The sequence below is a fragment of the Pavona decussata genome, unplaced genomic scaffold, assembly GCF_977016875.1.
Source record: "Pavona decussata unplaced genomic scaffold, jaPavDecu1.1 SCAFFOLD_139, whole genome shotgun sequence".
Lineage (NCBI taxonomy): Eukaryota > Metazoa > Cnidaria > Anthozoa > Scleractinia > Agariciidae > Pavona > Pavona decussata.
In genome coordinates this window covers 75,008-93,908 of record NW_028145552.1, presented here as the reverse complement: position 1 = coordinate 93,908, position 18,901 = coordinate 75,008, and the positions used below count along the sequence as shown (strand labels likewise).

The window sequence follows — 18,901 nt, the reverse complement described above, 5'->3', positions numbered from 1 at the left end:
CCAAACGTAAGAATCCTTAATCCCCAAAACTAAGAAAATTAACCACCAAACGTTAGAATTACTAGCCCCCAAACGTAAGAAAACTAACCCCCAAACGTAAGAAAACTAACCACCAAACACAAGAATTACTAACCCCCAAACGTAAGAAAACTAACCCCCAAACGTAATATTTACTAACCCCCCAAAAAACGAAAACTAACCACCAAACGTAAGAGTCCTTAACCTTCAAACGTAAGAAAACTAACGACTAAACGTAAGAATTAATAGCCTTCAAACGTAAGAAAACTAACCACCAAACATAAGAATCCTTAACCTCCAATGGTCACAAATCGAACCCTTCAAATGTAAGAATTATAAACCCTCAAACTGAAGAAAACTTACCCCTAAAAGTAGGCATAATAAACTCCCAAAAGAAAGAAAACTAAACCCCAAACGTAACTAAATTAACCTCCAAACGTAAGAATTACTAACCCCAGAACACAAGAATTTTCAACCCCCAAACTTAAAAAAAACTAGCTCCCAAACATAAGGATCTTTAATCCCCAATCATAAGAAAAGGAACCCCTCAAACGTAAGAATCATTAACACTAAACCTGAAGAAAACTTGCCTCTAAAGATAAGAATCTTTAACCCCCAAAAGTAAAAAAACTAATCCCCAAACCTAACTAAACTAACCGCCAAACGTAAAAATTGCTAACCCCTAAACGTAAGAATAAGTAACCCTCAAACATAAGAAAACAAACTTCCAAACGTAAGAATTGCTAACCCCCAAACATAAGAATTGTTAACTTTTAAACGTAAGAAATCTAACCCCCAAACGTAAGAAAACTAACCCCCAAAAGTAAGAATTACTAACCCCCAAACGTAAGAAATCTAACCCCCCAACGTAAGAATTACAAACCCCCAAAAGTAATAAACTTACCCACAAACGTAAGAATCCTTAACCTTTAAAGGCAAGAAAACTAACCACCAATTGTAAGATTTTTTAAGGTTACCGTGTACCTTCAGGGGTGGCTTCAGTTTAACGGATGTAGCGCCTCTCGGTTACATCACAGATACCCAAAACCCTATATCAAATTAAAGCTTATAGAACTGGGTATCCAAATATTTCATTGTTTTTTCAAGAAAATAAATTCCTAAGTTTTCCGCGGTGTCGAAACTTGAAGGCACGGTTCGTCTTTCTAGAGTTCCAACTCAACGCGATTTTTATATTTTGAAATTTTGTTTTTCTTCTCACGGTCAGGATCCCAAAGGCTAAAAAAGCGTGTCGGGGTTTTCCTTAATTCGCTTGCGTTCAAAAGTTACGGAACATTTTTAAAACTGCAAGAAAAACATGCGGAGTGAACGCACAGAAATGGCTGTCAAGGAAAAAGTTTTAAGAATTATCGAATTCCCCGACACCCTTTTGTTGATTATACATTGTTCTAGGATCTGGCCAAATCTTACAGAAATCGGCCAAATCGTTGTTGAGTTGTAACTCTTCAAAGTGTCTCCTCGAAGCGGAAATTAAAGTTCGAGAAAACAGCGCTTGAAAAAAATTCTCGCTACACAAACAGGTACCGCCCCCTAACGCCTTTGCGGAAAATTAGCCAATCATTCTGCAAGGCACTTTTTCTTCCGGTCACCTCCTGTGAAGATTTTCCCGCAATTTTGCACGTACTCGCATTACAGAGTAATCAATTCCTTCGCCATTTCGTTAGATATTTGCGGTGTTTATTTTACGATATTGTATTTTGTTATCATCATGGGAAAAAATAAACGAGGAAAGGCTTCATCACACAAAACTGTTGCGCCCAAGCCAAAGCGACAAAGGCGGGCTAAAGCATCCGAAGAAAGAGCGGCGGAAACAACAGTACCGGTGAATCACCGTGACCGCATGGTTACAGCAATGGCAGAAATTGGGTAAGCTTATTGCTTGTAAATGTGCTTTCCAATTTGTTACACGATTGTAACTCCTAAGGAAAAGTCCTTAAATATTACTGCTGCCGTAGTAACAGCACGCACAGGCAAAAATGCCAATGGTCTGGAATACTCCTTGATGAATTCGATCTTGAATAGGTACGACGCAAATTTCTTCGCCGACATGCTTGAAAAGAGCACTGCAGACAGAAAAAAAAGGGGGAAGCCGGCGAGGAAGAACCGCTACTATCATTATTGTTCCTGGGCCCACGCGTTGATGGTAAGTAAAAGCAATTAATCCCTAAATCCCTCTCGTCTATATGTAGTGCTGACACCAATCGTTTCTGAACAATGGATACTTATACTCCAATTCTCCAGATTTAACTCCATGTTCGGATAGCAATTTGAAGTTATACAGTGACATAATATTATTTTCCGTTACCGAGGATCTGCTAAATACTTCCTTCTTACTAAAATACGTACATCTAAATAACCTCGTTTAGCCATGCGAAGCAATTATCAAAAATGACCGGAAATTCGGTAAGCGCATGTGAGAATTTAATACTAATGGAAAAACCCATCCTTAAATTTGTAGCACTTTTTGTTTTCAGCGAAACGAAGTGGGTCCAGAGGATTGCGAGTATGCGTTTCCGGAACAAGTGTTGAACTACATCAGGGATCTTGTACCGGGTGACATCAAAGGTGAAATTCGCGAAGTAAGTTGACGCTTGATTATCCCAAGCTTACAATTTCTTGACATGAAATTAAAAAAGTTCGTGGTACGAGGTGTTTCAAAGGGGGCCACGGTACCGCCAGAGTTTTTAATTGGTTTTTATTTTGGTATACTGCTTTCGGGGGGCTGATTTCCTTTTCTTGTTTTTTTCGTAATTTTATCGCTCTTTTCCTTTTTTCGGACAGGAAAGGGGGGGGGGGGGGGGGGGCATATTTTTGGGCATATACAGGCTATACATGCAACCGAAGGGAAACGTGTAGGCTCTAAAGATAGCAAAGTCAAGTATTTGAACATGTGTATTTCAACTTTTATCTACACAGGATGCATTTAAAGTTACCCTGCAAGATTTCTGCAGAGTTATGGAAATGAGACCACTTGAGGCCTGAAGAAATTAGGCTCGCAATTAGTTATTTTGCCAGCTATTGGTCATCAGGAGACTCTGGGGAATTCGAAGAAAAAAAAAATCGGAGTGATTGCCCCGTAACGACTAGTGTTATTTTACCCCAGAAATCCAATTCCAGTTCCCTACAGTCTCTCCTGGCGACTAACGCTGTCCAAATAGCCTAAAGACTATGGGTACCAGGTTGGGACCCCTTTGTTAAAAAAAAAAAACATTTTTAGATATTTCAACTCATGCATATTGCGCAGTCCCAGAAAATATCCATACCCACCCCCTCCCAACTCCACCCGGTTTAGCTTCATACTTTGCTTCTAAAATTTTGGCTTCTTAGAGCCCCCTCCCCTTAGGGATTTCCAATGACCTTCTATGGGGTGAGTATGGATTTTTTCTGGAACTGCCTATTATGTACACGTGTTAGAAAAATTTGAATTAAAAAAAGTTCAATGTGTTGTACAAAAAATAACTGAAACTACTTACTGGCTCACCGATTATTTTCTCAACTTGACAAAGTGAATTCCTGTGTACCCCCCCCCCCCCCCCCAAATCTACATACACCCTTTAAAAGCAGGGATGGAGACCAATGCCCAGATTTTTTATCCTTGAAATTTAGAAACAATCAGGATGCAATATGCATCTAAACCAAATAAATAAATAAATAAATAAATAAATAACTAAATAAATAAATAAAGAAAGAAAGAAATAAATAAATAAAGGAGAACCTATAATGACTTTGCATAGTTTTCACCTAGATGGAATTCCTTTAAAAAAACAACAACATTATAATGGCAATGTCCCAAATTTACATTAGTCAATAACAATCCCAAGGATTCTGGCGGAAGTGACAATATAAAAGACATTTTGCCAAGTTTGATTATCATTCTGAAGAGTAAAATTCTGAAGAGTAAAAATTTGACTGTAGCCTTGCAATTCTCAAGAAGACAAGGTCATAAAGAATAAATTTACATGTATATACAGTGCCTATCAACGAAAGCGTTTTTCGTTATTTAACATATTATCCCACAAGTGGGTGCTAACAATGACTCCTCATAAATTATTAGTTATAACTTTACAGCATGGTGCATAGGAGTGTAAAAGGATTTTTCCAACAAAATCCTTCGATAAATTTACCTCAGGAATAGCAATGATAGTTTCAGCCTTTGGAAAAAAAATTCAAATCTACATACATGTAGGGTAACAACAAACCTGGGCATGCCAACATGAAAAGGTTTAGAGATTTTCCAATTTTTACTTAAGACAAACAGCAAAACTATTATTATTAGGCCTTCCACTCTAGCACCAAATGCTTTAAATGCCACAGAATCTTTGACAGAGAGGTATTATAATTATTGTTTCACCGACCACTGAGGGTTCATGGTGCATAAAAAGCCCCTGAACTGTACGTTGTGCCCTCTTTGTGGACAAAACCATCTTGCTTCTTTACCTTCTGCCTTTTCAGTTTCTTTCTCCTTGCTTTCACCTCTGCTTGATCCTTATAGTCACTACCGCGAATGCGCTCATTATCAATTCGCTTCCAACCCTCCAACATTGGAGGTCTCACAGGAATCCCTACAGCTGGACATAACTTCCTGTAGGTAGCCTGGGCTCCTGCATTAAACAAAAGAATGCTGATGCATACAGCCAAGTAAGTCTCCTGTGGTGAGACATACTGTTCTTTGGGTGCTAAGCCCCATGTGACATGGTGTAGGGACTCGTTTCTGTTCTGGCTCAAACATCGTTCACAACCAGCTAAAAATGACTCACTTCCAAGCTTACTGAAAACTTCCTGGGCGACTTCAACCACTGCAGGTGGAAGAGGATCTTTAATTGGCTTGTGTTCGCGAGTGTTGCAAGCAACATCTTTCTGGAAGCTGCACCAAGAATCTTTACCAATGGGGCAGTCCTCATGCTGGGGGTTCTCTGGGGTACTGGCATAATGCTTCAAAATCGCTCTTGTGGCTTTTGCCATCTCCTTTGCATTTCCTTTGTTATCCCGGAGGGCTTTCCCGTAAAAGCTTTGCATCGCATCAATTCTGCTGATTGTCAGTCTACCAGCGCCTTTTATGCCTTTGCCATCTGACAGTTTCTTTCCTGTGTTGAGATCAATACAACTTAATTTAGTTCAACAAACTCTTGTCATAGAAATATTTTATTCCCACTCTCACTTGTTTGCAAATCTCTATTAACAGCCCGGTGCATTCACTGTGTTTATACAATACATAACAAGGTCATCTACAAAATCTGTGGTTCTCATACTTTCTTCTACAGTGCAGGCCTTGGTTGTTCAAAGGTTGGATAACTCTATCCGGTGGATAAGTCGCTATCCAGTGGATAAAATGTATTGGTTGGAGTAGATTTTATCCGCTGGATAGCAATTTATCTGCTGGGTAGAGTTATCCGCTCTTTGAACAACCAGGACCAGGTCAGAATTAGGCTTAATTTTACGACTTCGCCTTTGAAAACATTACTATTTGCATTATTTACTTATCACTTTTTTCTTCTGTTGTACAGGTCTATGTAAAATTAACATGATTCTCTTGAGAAGCATTTGTAATGAATGGAGTACTGTAATTTTGAATAAAGCTAACAGTGATGACAACGATTAATGATGAATTTTTAAGGAACTATTATGCACCCTTTCTATGTAAGGTGAACTCAGAAAGTGATTAAATTTCAGTTCTGTCAGCTTGTAACAGTTTTGGGAAACAAAGGGAATTATCAAAAAATCAAAGGGTATTGACAATTGAGATCTACCGTGTAATTATACCATGCCCAAGAAGTCGCGACCATAATTGTTTTATGGTTGCTCTTGAAAAGGAAATCAGCAAGGCCTACCAATCTTACTTGATTGTTTTATAAAACAATTATTTCACTTGCCCTTGTTGGATATTGGATGATTATAGCAAACTCGGCACTGTGCGCCTCATTGGCTATCTATCATCTCATATCCAACGTGTGCTCGTGGAATAATAAATTGTTAAATATATGAGTGGCTTTTTTATGACCTGCATGATTTCAAGTAGCTGCAAGTCTGTTGGGCACAGGTGTGGATGGCACTAGGACGTACATCTGTACACCTGTTGGCAAACTAAAAAGCATAAGCTTCCAATAATACTGTTATGTTTAGAATAAAAATTTGAAATGAGGTGGGAACAGGATCATAACAAATAGGTGAAAATTTATCATTGTTGTAGCTTACCACTATATTTATTTACAAGAGCTCTCAAGTTGGACCCCATCCTCTTTGTGACATGAGCAATGCACTCCTCTTTGTCTATGTATACTGCAGGTCCGTAAGGAGCTGCATTCTTCACTCTGGTGTAGCTTTTACTGTCGCCATCACCAACATATGGGATGTAACGGAGCTTGTGTTTCTCTTCTGACCGCTGATAAATGCGCACAGCACCTTCTGCTTCCATTGCCTACAAAGACATGTAATAACATGTGAACACAAATTATTTCCTTAGTCCAAGGCCAAAAGAGCTAATGTTGGCCATGTCAATTTGTAGATTGGTTCGTCAAAAAAAAACACGTTACGAGGGAGCTCAAAATAATCATATTTCAGATCAACTGTCATCTAAGGTTTTGATATGTTTAATCCGGAAATAACGATAACTACTACTACAGGTGTATTATTTCGAAAAACAGTACCTGGAAACCATTTGCCAATTGGGGGCTATAAAAAATTAATCCTTATAAGGTAAGTGAATTCAAAACAGAAGTTGAAGTAATCCAGACCTTAGCTTCCATGCAAATATATATGAAATACAGTCTGATGTGTGTACTACTTCAATGCAGCAGTGTTATAACTCTACTCTACTGATTATGTCTTAGTTTGCTTTATATGAAAAAAAAAAAAAAAAAAAAAAAAAAAAAAAAAAAAAAAAAAGAAAAAACATAATACCTGAATGCTAAGTCCACTCCCCTAGGATACCCCTCAATATCTCAAGTCACATTCTTATTAAACTCTTCAAACCCACACCGAAAATCCCCGGCCTAACATGCTAAAATGCAAGCCTGGAATGTTCAACTCATAATAATAATAAAAGGACTAAAACTAGAAATTCACATACAATTATTAAAAATATGTGCCCCTCATGAGCGAAGGATAAACAAAAAATAAAATAATTCGTAAGCTTACCCCTGAACTTCCTTCGTGATTCATGAAACAGTTTTCATCGTGGCCTAGATACCATTCTGTAAACTGTCGCCTCGAAATTTCCCCGCGTTTTCTTTTTTCTTCCATTTTTGTGCATTGGTTGCATGCACTGCTCAGATACACAACATCCACGACTTTGCCCGATTCGACCGAAATTGCAGCCACAAGGCCATCGCGCGCTGTCCAGCCCCTGCTGCTCCACGAACCATCAAAACTTGCACCAGCGTCCACAATTTTTTCTTTTAGTGCGTCATCCGAACAATCTTCGATGTCTCCCACATCCCTGAGAATTTTTTTCACTTCAAAGGCGGCATCACAGAGTTCTTCCTCAAGCATTGTTTCTGCGACTTTCAAAATCGCCTTTGTATGCTGAGACCACGGCTTTTTCCCCACTGGATTTGGCAAGTTGACAATACTGCAAAACTTTTGGGCTGCTGAATAGCCACGACCTATCGCTCTAAAGGCCAAAACGATGGCGCGATTCACATCGTAAAATCGCGAATTCTTCGGCGATGTGTGAAAACGCGTTGGATGGTTGTGCGATTTACAGTCAACACGTTTACAACGAAGAACCCAAACCTGCCCTTGCCCACTCCTTGTTTCCTTCTCCTCCAAAAGTTCTAATTCACTAGTTTTGCAGTCTCTGCAAATGGCAGATTCCTTCAAGGCATCCTGGAGAAGCTCCGCATCGAGAAAGTTGAGCGTCTCTGGCAAAGATTCGTCACCTACGGCGTCATCATCTTCTTCACAGTCATCCGATGAATCACTGTCACCGGTACTAGTGTTGTCAAGATCGGCCCAAATCTTAACCGAGCCTCTTTCTTCCATTCCAAGAAGCTTCTGCCTACTGGCTCCACAACTGGCCTGTTCTTCAGGAGTATCCGAGGACCACTCCTGATAGTAGGAACCTTTGTCGGACTCTGCACGTACGTTCAAACGTAAAAATCTTTAATCCCCAAACGTAAGAGAAGTAACCCCCAAACGTAAGAATTACTAGCCCCCAAAGGTAACAAAAATAACCCCCAAACGTGACAATCCTTAACCCCCAATCGTAAAAAACTTAACCTCCAAACATGAGAATCCTTAAGAGCGCCTTTTTTTCATGACCGAGTGAGTGATGGCACAGGGTTCAAAAATTGACTACCCTTATATTTTGCTCAGACATATGTTAATAAACGTGGTGTATTTCTTATGTTCAGCTCTGCTTTTGTTTTCCAGAAATTTACCAAATAACTGTAACGGGCGCTGACCGTCACAAAATGGCGGAAATTAGTGCGTCGAGTAACAACACAAGAACTTCGCTCGTGTAAAGCGCAAAAGGAAGCACGGTTTTTTCAAATTGGTATATTTGTGCAAGAGTCATTGGCAAATGATTCAAGTCTAAAACAAGGATTGTTTACTTAACTGGGAATGCACGGCACGAGTTTGAAAATCACCAATATTTCATTGTTTAAAAATCTCATTTTGGAGCAGTTTTTCAATAAACGTTTTTCCTATGTGGTATAACTCAGAAGCGCTTGAGATTAAGGTTGTGATTAGTGGAAATAGTCTTCTTTTCAAGGATATAAAAATTAGTCTGGGGCTTTTAACTTCTGCACGAAAAAACCATGCTCTATGTAGAGAAAACTCCACTTGTCAACAAACACAAATAATCGAATTAGTCTCTGTTATCGAAACCAATATTCCAAGCAAATCTTAGTGCTTAGCACCTATTTGATTAGAAGGTCAACATTACAAGTTTACCTTGCTAAAACAGTGGCTGTAGATTGGTTTTCATTCCTACTTTCTCTTCAAAATTACCATCTTCCCTCTGACAGCGAGTTTACGAAATCAACAACTATCTGAACGATACCTGGGTGGCTCTTGTACAAACATCGGCGCTATTCTTCGCAGTTTCAAATACACCATATCTGCTATCTTTCTCTAACGTACAACTGAGCTTGTTTCATCGTAAAAATATGACCATTGAGCGAGATTTTCGATTACTGAGCGACACTGTCGTTTTGACTTCTTCAATCCATGCATATCATTTGTATGTCACGCAATGACATATCACACTCCTTACAAGGAAGGCTTGGTTACCAATATTCCTTCAGGTGTTACACAAGTTTTGCGGATAAGGAAATAATTTTGGTTTGTTAAAAAAGACACTCTGTGCTCTAAAATTCTTAAAACAAATGGAAAAAACGCCAAAAAGAACGAGATAGGTTAAGGAAGAAAGAACCACCGACAGACAGAAAAGCAGCCCGAACGATAGAAAGAAAAAAGAAAGAAAGAAAACGAACTTGTAAGCAAACAAAGGAAGAAATGAAGGAAATAAACAAATGTAAAATTTAGAAGAAGGAAAGTAGTAATAAAATAATGGGAAGGGAAAAGCGGGAGCGCTCAACACTAAAGAAAACCAAATTTAATAAGGTGAACCAATCCTAATGATATAATGACCATCGCGTCATTCTAAATTTTTAAACAAACAGATGATCGCGCAGCCACGTTGTCCTTCCGGATAACACATGAAATGGATATCAATTGCTCTTTTCAGAGGTTAGCTGGGGGACAGTGCTCCCAAGATAAACGAAGACGAGCAAAAGAAAAAAAAGTGCCCTTATCCTCCCGTTGCTTTCATGCGGAAAAAGCATCTCAGCACACACACAGTCTGTCGGCGTAAGTGATGTTGAGTCGGAGATAAACTTAATTTTTGCACGGGCTTCAATTTTCACTGCACCTTGTGACATTTCGGACATGACCATCTGTCCAGTTCATCCCTTCTCTTTGGGCTTTGGGTGGTGGAGAGGTTCCCAACGATACCTTATCGAGCTACGCCAAAGGGAAATCGCGCATGCAAGGCTGACCGCGGTATTAACAAGGCGCTTTCGGAGACTATCTAAGACGTACCAGAGCCAACAGGTACAAATTTTCCCGTAAGGCAACGTAGTTTTGCTAATTCATGTTAGGGGAAGGTCAATATGAAATTTAAGAGTTGTGTCTTATTTTCAAACTGAGCGAAAAGCCGTAAGTCGGAACAAAATTAACATACAGTTGCAACAAGAAGCTCGCATTTTTAATAAACTAGCCTGTTTTTGGTGTGCGATAATTTAATTATAATGTTTATCACGAACTTAAATTTTTTTCCGTAAATGAAACCAACATGCTTATTTTCCTGGAAACCCAACTATAAATGCAACGCTTCTGCTTTTATTATTATTATTATTATTATTATTATTATTATTATTATTATTATTATGGATACTTTTTATAGTTGTAGCTACTAATCTGTGAAGAACTCCGTTAAGTTCTCTCAAATAAAATGAACTCTGACAGTTACACAATTTTGTAGTCTCATTATATTCCCTCAGAAGCCCTTCAGACTAATCGCTGGTACTGAGAGTGGTCATATTCAGGGCTCATTACAGTGGTTATTTTACATCTCCAAATTGTAGACGGGGCCGCCATAAAAATTTCAACGTGGCCATCCGAACCATTTGAGGGTCTAACCTTCTTCTCTAAATATTTCTGACCATGAGTATGGGTGCGGCCGTGGTTAGAACCCTGCGGTGCTTAATATTATTCTAGAAACTTTTTGTTTTTTTTATTTTCAGGAGCACAGTTATCCTAATAACGTGTAATAATTATCGTTGCTTTGGGTAGGAATATGCCGTGACTGTAAATTGCAATTAATCCGGATTCATCGGCCATATGGAACTGTGTAGCTCAAGCTAAGCCTAGCTGATGTTACAAAGGGCATTGAAAATGTTGTACTTCTAAAGGACATTTGTTTGTCTTTTAGCATGTCACTGACACATCAGTTCATCGCAAACAGCCTTACATGAAAAAGATTCAGTCACTTTGTCTAGGCTGCATCTGCCAGCAATAAGATTCGTTTTCCGGGCTCTTATCTGCTTTTTGCTTTAAGTATGTTCTTCATTGGCCTTACAAGCTGAGTGCTAAAAGCATTGGTGGCATTTATGCCACTGTTAGGCTAACCTTCAGGCGACACTTACACCACCGGCCCGTGTTACTCTACCCGCGTTGAATAGCTTTCGCTAAACGCGGGTAGTGTACATCTGAATAATGTAAAAGATGATTTTAATAAATGATTGATTTATACAATACAATACAATACAATATTTATTTCGCCATATACACAACATTTACAGATGGGAAGAAAAAAATGAAGAAAAAAAATTGAAGAAAGAAAATAAATGGCGAGGAAACCTGAAAGAAACCACGAGGCTTATAACAAGTCAGGCTTCCTCACTTAACTAATCTTATATTAGAATTACAATATGGACTTATGGTAAATTAACTTTGACCGCGCACACGTACACATACACATATTAAGTAAGTTAGTTAGTTAAGAATTACAGCCTTACAGAAGTTAATACCTAGAAAGAAGAAATTCTTTAAGCTTTCTTTTAAAAGAAGCGGAGGAGGGAGAACTAGTTATGTCAGAAGTTAGCGAATTATAAAAGTTTGGACCTTGAAAGTAAATTGAAAACTTCCTGGTGTTCGTTCTGCACAGTGGCAAGCGGAAGGACTGAGCATTCCTAGTATTATAATTATGGATTTGACTATTCAGTAAAAAAAAGTTATTGAATTTGGAAGGGAGTGTAGAGTTCTTGAATGAAAACATAAAAAAGCCTAATTGAAACGAATGGATATCATGAAATTTTAAGAGTTTAAGTTCCTTAAAGATAGGGCCAGTATGGGCAATGTATGTGGAATTGCTTACTATTCTTAACGCACGTTTCTGTAAGGTTACAATTCTTTGAAGGTTTGACTTATAGGTACCATCCCAAGCTAAATTGCAATAATATAAATATGGAAGGATCATAGAATTGTATAAAGTACGAAGGGAGTGAGTAGAGAGAAAAAACCTAGATTTATGAATAATACCTATAGATTTGGATAATTTATTTGCTGTTAAGGATATATGAGATTTCCAGGTCAAATTGTCATCTAGTAAAACACCCAAGAACATGGTCTCAGAAACACGAAGGATAGGCTGCTCATTTATGAAAACTTGAAATTCAAAGGATTGCTTCTTTTGCCAGGGTTTACATGAAAAAGGGCGTTATTTGAGCGTAGCTTACATAAGGCGCGAACTTTCTTATCTTAAAGAAGTAATTGTCACAGCCTTTAAATTCGGTTCTCTTATGTTGTTTTAGTCTCGTCGATAAAGTCAGGCAAGGCCGGGCTATTAAGCTGGACATGGTGTGCCCATTTGACACCAGTGGTACCATTCTGTCCACTGCACGTGCACGATGTACAAAGCATCTGCTTGTAAAAAATTTGTACAAAAAAATCCCATCCTAAAAGATAAAAAGTTGGTAACAGATTAAGTACCATGTCAGCTAAGGTATTTTAAGCTTGAAGTCGGTAGACGCAGACAAACTGCCGCGGAAAAAATATAATCTGGTTGTTAGTTTTATTGGGTGTCCTGCGCGCTCGGTCTCATTGCGTGACAAACATTCTCATTCTACAGACGATTCCTCTTGTGTGCGTCTTCGGGCGGAAAAATTTCTTCTTCTGCGACTGTAGCTATAGATAATTGAATCATCGTTCTTAATCGTACAATTGAGTTACCTTATTTGCCAGAGCCGTGTGGAGACTCAAATATGGTTGAATCTGTCAGGATCGGAACTGTAATGTTTCATGCAGGAGTCATACGTATGGTTGTTGATTACTTGTGCTTTGGTAAACATGTTCGAAGGGAAGATAACAATTTTGAAGGGAGAGTGGCGATGAAAAGCAATCTACAGCCACAAGTTTTACAAGGTAAACTTGTAATGTTGACTTCCAAATCAAATACGGTGCTAAGCACTAAGATTTGCTTGGAATATTGGCTTCGATAACAGACTCTAATTCGATGATTTGTGTTTGTTGACAAGTGGAGTTTGTGATTTTTCTCGACATAGAGCGTGTTTTTTCCATGCAGAAGTTAAGAGCCCCAGACTAATTTTTATATCCTTGAAAAGAAGACCATGTCCACTAATGACAATCTTAATCTCAAGCGCTTCTGAGTTATACCGCATGGAAAAAACGTTTATTGAAAAACTGCTCCAAAATGAGATTTTTAAACAATGAAATATTGGTGATTTTCAAACTCGTGCCGTGCATTCCCAGTTAAGTAAACAGTCCTGGTTTTAGACTTAAATCATTTGCCAATGTCTCTTACACAAATATACCTATTTGAAAAAACCGTGCTTCCTTTTACGCTTTGCACGAGCGAAGTTCTTGTGTTGTTACTCGACGCACTAATTTCCGCCATTTTATGACGGTCGGCGCCCGTTACAGTTTTTGAGAATTTTCTTGAAAATACAACCAGCTTTGAACAAAAAAAATATATCACGTTTGTTGGCTTATCATAGGGTATCTCTGAGCGAAATATGAAGATTTTGAATTTTTGCAGCATGTGCCATATTTTACTGATATCACGCGGTCTTCACGGACATTCTCTCTTAACCCCCAAACGTAAGAAAAGTAACCGCCAAACGTGAGAATCCTTAATCCCCAAACGTAAGACAACAAACTCTCAAACATAACAATTACTAACCCCCAAAAGTAAAAAAAACTAACCCCCAAACGTAAGAATCCTGAACGCAATAACGTAAGAAATTAACCCCCAAACGTAATAATTACTAACCCCCAGACGTAAGAAAACTAACCCCCAAACGTAACAATCCTAAACCCCCAAACGTAAGAATTGCTAGTCCCCAGACGTAAGAAAAATAACCCTTAAACGTAATAATTACTAACCCCCAAACGTAAGAATTCTTAACCCTTAAACGTAAGAAAACTAATCGCTAAACGTAAGAATTACTAAGCCCCAAACGTAAGAACACTAACTCCCAAACTTAAGAATCCTTAACCACCAAACGTAAGAATTACTAGCCCCCAAACATAAGAAAACTAACCCCCAAACGTAAGAAAACTAACCGCCAAACGTAAGAATTACTAGCCCCAAACATAAGAAAACTAACCCCCAAACGCAAGAGACCTTTACCGCCAAACGTAAAAAAACTAAAAGCCAAACGTACGAATTACTAGCGCCCAAACGTGAGAAAACTAACCCCTTAACGTAAGAATCCTTACACCCCAAACGTAAGAAAACTAACCCCCAAACGTAAGAATTACTAAGCCCCAAACGTAAGAAAACTAACCCCCAAACGTAAGAATCCTTAACTCCCTAACGTATGAAAACTAACCCCCAAACGTATTAATTACTAACCCCCAGACGTAAGAAACTTATTCCTCAAACGTAAGAATTTTTAACCCCCAAATGTAAGAAAACTAACCGCCAAACGTAATCACTACTAACCCCTAAACGTAAAAAAACTAACCCCCAAACTTAAGAATTACTAACCCCTAAACGTAAGAAAACTAACCCCCAAACGTAATAATTACTAACCCCTAAACGTAAAAAAACTAACCGCCAAACGTAAGAATCCATAACCTCCAAACGTCAGAAAACTAACCACCAAACGTAAGAATCACTAGCCTCCAAACGTAAGAAAACTAACCCCCCAACGTAAGAATCCTTAACCTCCAAACGTAAGAAAACTAACCCCCAAACGTAAGAATCCTTAACCCCCAAACGTAAGAAAACTAACCCCTAAACGTAAGAAATACTAACCCCCACACGTAAGAAAACTAACCCCCAAACGTAAGAATCCTTAACCCCCCAAACATAATAAAACTAACCCCCAAACGTAATAATTAATAACTCCCAGACGTAATAAAACTAACCTCGAAACGTCTCAATCCTTAACCCCCAAACGAAAGAAAACTAACCCACAAAAGTAAAAATTGCTAATGCTTAAAAGTAAAAAAAAACTAACAACTAAACGTAAATATTCTTAGCCGCCAAACGTAAGAAAACTAACCCTTTAAACGTAGGAATCCTTAGCAATTAAACATAAAAAACTAACTCCCAAACGTAAGCATAGTTAACCGCCAAACGTAAGAAAACAATCCCCTGAACGTAAGAATCCCTAACCCCTAAACATAAAAATTAACTAACCCCCAAACGTAAGAATTACTAACCCTTAAACGTAAGAAAACTAAACCCTAAACGTAAAAATCCTTCACCCAAAACGAAAGAAAGCTAACCCCTAAACGTAAGAATCCTTAGCCCCCGAAGCTAAGAAAACTAACGCCTAAACGTAAAAAAAAACTCTTAAACGTAAGAAAACTAATCATTAAACGTAAGGATCCTTAACACCCAAACGTAAGAATCCTTAACACCCCAAACGTAAGAAAACTACCCCCCAAACTTGAAAATTACTAACCCCAAACTAACCCCTAAATGTAAGAATCCTTAACCCCAAACTTAGGAAAACTAACCCCTAAACATAAGAATCCTTTAACCCCCAATCGTAAGAAATCGAACGCCTTAAAAGTAAGAATTATTAACCCTCAAACTGAAGAAAACTTACCCCCAAAGGAGATTGTTGCGATGAAATTACTGCGCTCTTACCTTTCAAAGTTAGGGTTTTAGTCAACCCCTTTGCCCTTCCTGTGAACAATTTGTTGAATGTTTGTTTCTCATCGCAAGAATCAAGTAAATTACCTCGGGAAATCTTCAATCAGTCATAAAGTGACGACAATATCGTAAAATATCGTGGCCTCTCTTCAACAGAAAAGAGTCCACTGGATCGCGATAAAGGCCATTTGTGCGCGTGTATGATCCCTAACAGATATTTTGAATCACCTGCTGCTTTGGTATGACCAGGTCCTCCTCTTGCCCCAGACGCACCTGACTCCTTGTACTTTTCCTTCAACCATTCAGTCATATCATTCTCGCAGGATAATAAAGGAACCATTCCTGTTTCGTGCGGAGCCCATGCGGTGGCACCGCACTGATCACTTACCCCTTCAAAGGAACAAAGTGCCATCGTGAAATTACCCTTGAATTTCTTACCCCTGATAAAACATAGCCGCGAAACGGAAGAAGAACGTAACCTCGGTCCAGTCCCCACTCTCTCCTATGTCCAAAATGGCGGACCAGTTGATTTTGCATCATCTCAATGCCCTGGCCTCGTTTGGTTATTGTATTTAGCAACACAAGTTTTTTGTTTTACTATCGAGCTCTCCTAACTGTGCATTCCTTCTTGACGGATGGTTTCATTTACTCCGCTCTAGAGGACTCTGAAGTAACGGGTCACATCGGCACTGCTATAAACTGCAGCTCGTATATCTCTACGTAAGTTTATATATCTATGTATGCATGGCCATGCTCCTTTACTGGTGGGTATTTACAAGAACTGTTCAGGCTGTTAACAGACATAGATTATATGCTAACGAACGTTTTCGTTAAGCTAACTTTATCTTGTAATCATAATAAAAATCAGGCCTGACAAAATATAGAGACTTTCCATGCTTGGAGCATCGGAGAAGAATTATGACTTGGAACTGAATATTAATCAATGAAAAATTCAAGCATCGTTTAGAAAGATCGTTATATCGAGGTAAGGCCTTCATCATTTGTGCTGTTTGATGGGTACTAGGTTTTCAAAGTACAAATTAAACCTTGTTTTGCTAAATGAGGGTATTTGTTGTGCTAATCAAAGGCCTTTAAGAGCAATTGTAAGGTAAGAATCAGAGTATTTCTAAACAATTAAACTGATTTAGCTTTAATAATTCATTTTCACAACCAAATACAGAATGAGGGCTTCATGTCAACAATTTGGTTTCTTTATGGCGTGAATTATGCTCAAAATTCCATTTTGCATGACCTTATAGAGGCATGGAGTGTTTGTGAAAAAAATTCAACAAACCGTGATAAGCCAAATTTTTCTCAACTGATTTTGATAATTAGGTCACTAAAGTAAATAATGGTTTAGGTACGGATGTTAGGCAAGAAGGCAGGTAGATACACTGATTTTTTGAAAAATGGCAATTTTGAGTTGTAATTGTGACATTAATTTTGGCTTAACTCTAGCCCCAGGCTCCTCTCTGTCCAATACCTTGAGGGCAAAGTTACATGCATGAAATGAAAGCTCTATTATAGTAATATTCATAGTCAAATTCATTTGGCAGCACAATTTACCAGTTGGGTTTTATGGCACTTTCAAAATGACCCCTGAAAGGCTGGATTTTTTGTGCTCAAAGGGCGAAAAATGACACCCCCCCTAAAACTCTAAAACTTAAAGTCAGAGAAGTGAGCCAAATTGGCTTTTCAAATATCTCATGGCAACCAACTTCTGTGCCAAGTTTTAGCCAAATCGGTTGACCACAAGTTTTGGCCCCTGGAACACTTTTTCAGACAATGGCACTTAAACGTAAGAAAACTAACCCCCAAACGTAAGAATCCTTAACCCCCAAACGTAAGAAAACTAACCCCCAAACGTAAGAATCCTTAATCACCAAACGTAAGAAAACTAACCCCCAAAAGTAAGAATTACTAACCCCCAAACGTAAGAAATCTAACCCCCAAACGTAAGGAAACTTACCCTTTAACGTAAGAAATCTAACCCTGAAAGGTAAGAATTACTTACCCTAAAACTTAAGAATTACTAACCTTTAAAGGTAAAAAAGCTAACCCCCAAACGTAAGAAAACTAAGCCCTAAGCCTAAGAATTACTAACCTTCAAACGTTAGTAAACTAACCCACAAACGTCAAAATTACCAAACCCCAAACGTAAGAAATCTAAACCCTAAACGTAAGAATTACTAACTTCCGAACGTAAGAAAACTAACCCCAGACGTGAAAATCCCTAACCTCCAAAGGTAAGAAAATTAACCCCCAAACGTGAGAATTACTAACCATCAAACGTTAGAAAACTAACCCTCAAACGTAAGAAATCTAATCCCCGAACGTGAGAATTTGTAACCCCCAAACGTAGAAAATCTAACTTTCGAACGTAGGGTTTTGCAACCCCCAAACGTAAGAAATCTAACTCGGTGGTTATAAATCCTTACGTTCGGGGGTTATAATTAATTACTTTCGGGAGTTGTAAATTCTTACGTTTGGGGGTTATCAATCCTTACGTTCGGGGGTTGTATACTCTTACGTTTGGGGGTTATAAATCCTTACGTTTGGGGGTTGTATTTCTTACATTCAGGGGTTATAATTCCTCACCTTGGGGGTTTTAGTTCTTATGTTCGGGGTTGCAACTTCTTACGTTTGGGGGTTATATGTTTTTTACGTTTGGGAGTTATAAATCCTTACGTTGGGGGGGGGGGGGATTCTATTTCTTACTTTTTGGGGTTATAAAACATTACGTTCGGACGTTGTCTTTCTTACGTTTGGGGGCTATAAATCCTTTCTTTCGGGCGTTGTATTTTTTACGTTTGGGGGTTATAAATCCTTACTTTCGGGGGTTATATTTCTTACGTTTGGGGTAATAAATCCTTTCGTTCAGAAGTTGTATTTCTTACGTTCGTGGATTATAAATCCTTAAGGTTGGGTGGTTTGTGGGTGATAAATCCTTACGTTTGGGGGTTATAAACCCTTACGTTCGGGGGTTGTATTTCTTACGTTTGGGGGTTATAAATCCTTACCTTTGGGGTCATATTTCTTACGTTTGAGGGTAATAAATCCTTTTGTTCGGAAGTTGTATTTCTTACGTTAGGGGGTTTTAAATCCTTACGTTCGGGGGTTGTATTTCTTACGTTCGTGGATTATAAATCCTTACGTTTGGGGGTTGTATTTCTTACGTTCAGGGGTTGTAAATCTTTACTTTTAGGGGTTATAAATCCTTACGTTCGGGAG

The 18,901-nt window shown here is 38.5% G+C and overlaps 2 protein-coding genes across 2 annotated transcripts; one reads left to right on the top strand and one right to left on the bottom strand.

The window, feature by feature from the left end:
* Positions 1-985: 985 nt before the first annotated feature.
* Positions 986-3,530, top strand: LOC146467048 (uncharacterized). The gene is made up of 4 exons (XM_085126398.1): positions 986-1,902; positions 2,059-2,179; positions 2,511-2,615; positions 2,953-3,530. The coding sequence occupies exons 1-4, from the start codon at positions 1,745-1,747 to the stop codon at positions 3,016-3,018; spliced, it is 450 nt and encodes a 149-aa protein (XP_084982524.1). The 5' UTR covers positions 986-1,744; the 3' UTR covers positions 3,019-3,530.
* A 102-nt stretch (positions 3,531-3,632) lies between these two features.
* Positions 3,633-8,058, bottom strand: LOC146467047 (uncharacterized). Its single transcript, XM_085126393.1, has 3 exons — positions 7,171-8,058; positions 6,229-6,451; positions 3,633-5,120 (listed from the first exon to the last, which is right to left on the bottom strand). The coding sequence occupies exons 1-3, from the start codon at positions 8,014-8,016 to the stop codon at positions 4,402-4,404; spliced, it is 1,788 nt and encodes a 595-aa protein (XP_084982519.1). The 5' UTR covers positions 8,017-8,058; the 3' UTR covers positions 3,633-4,401.
* Positions 8,059-18,901: the final 10,843 nt, after the last annotated feature.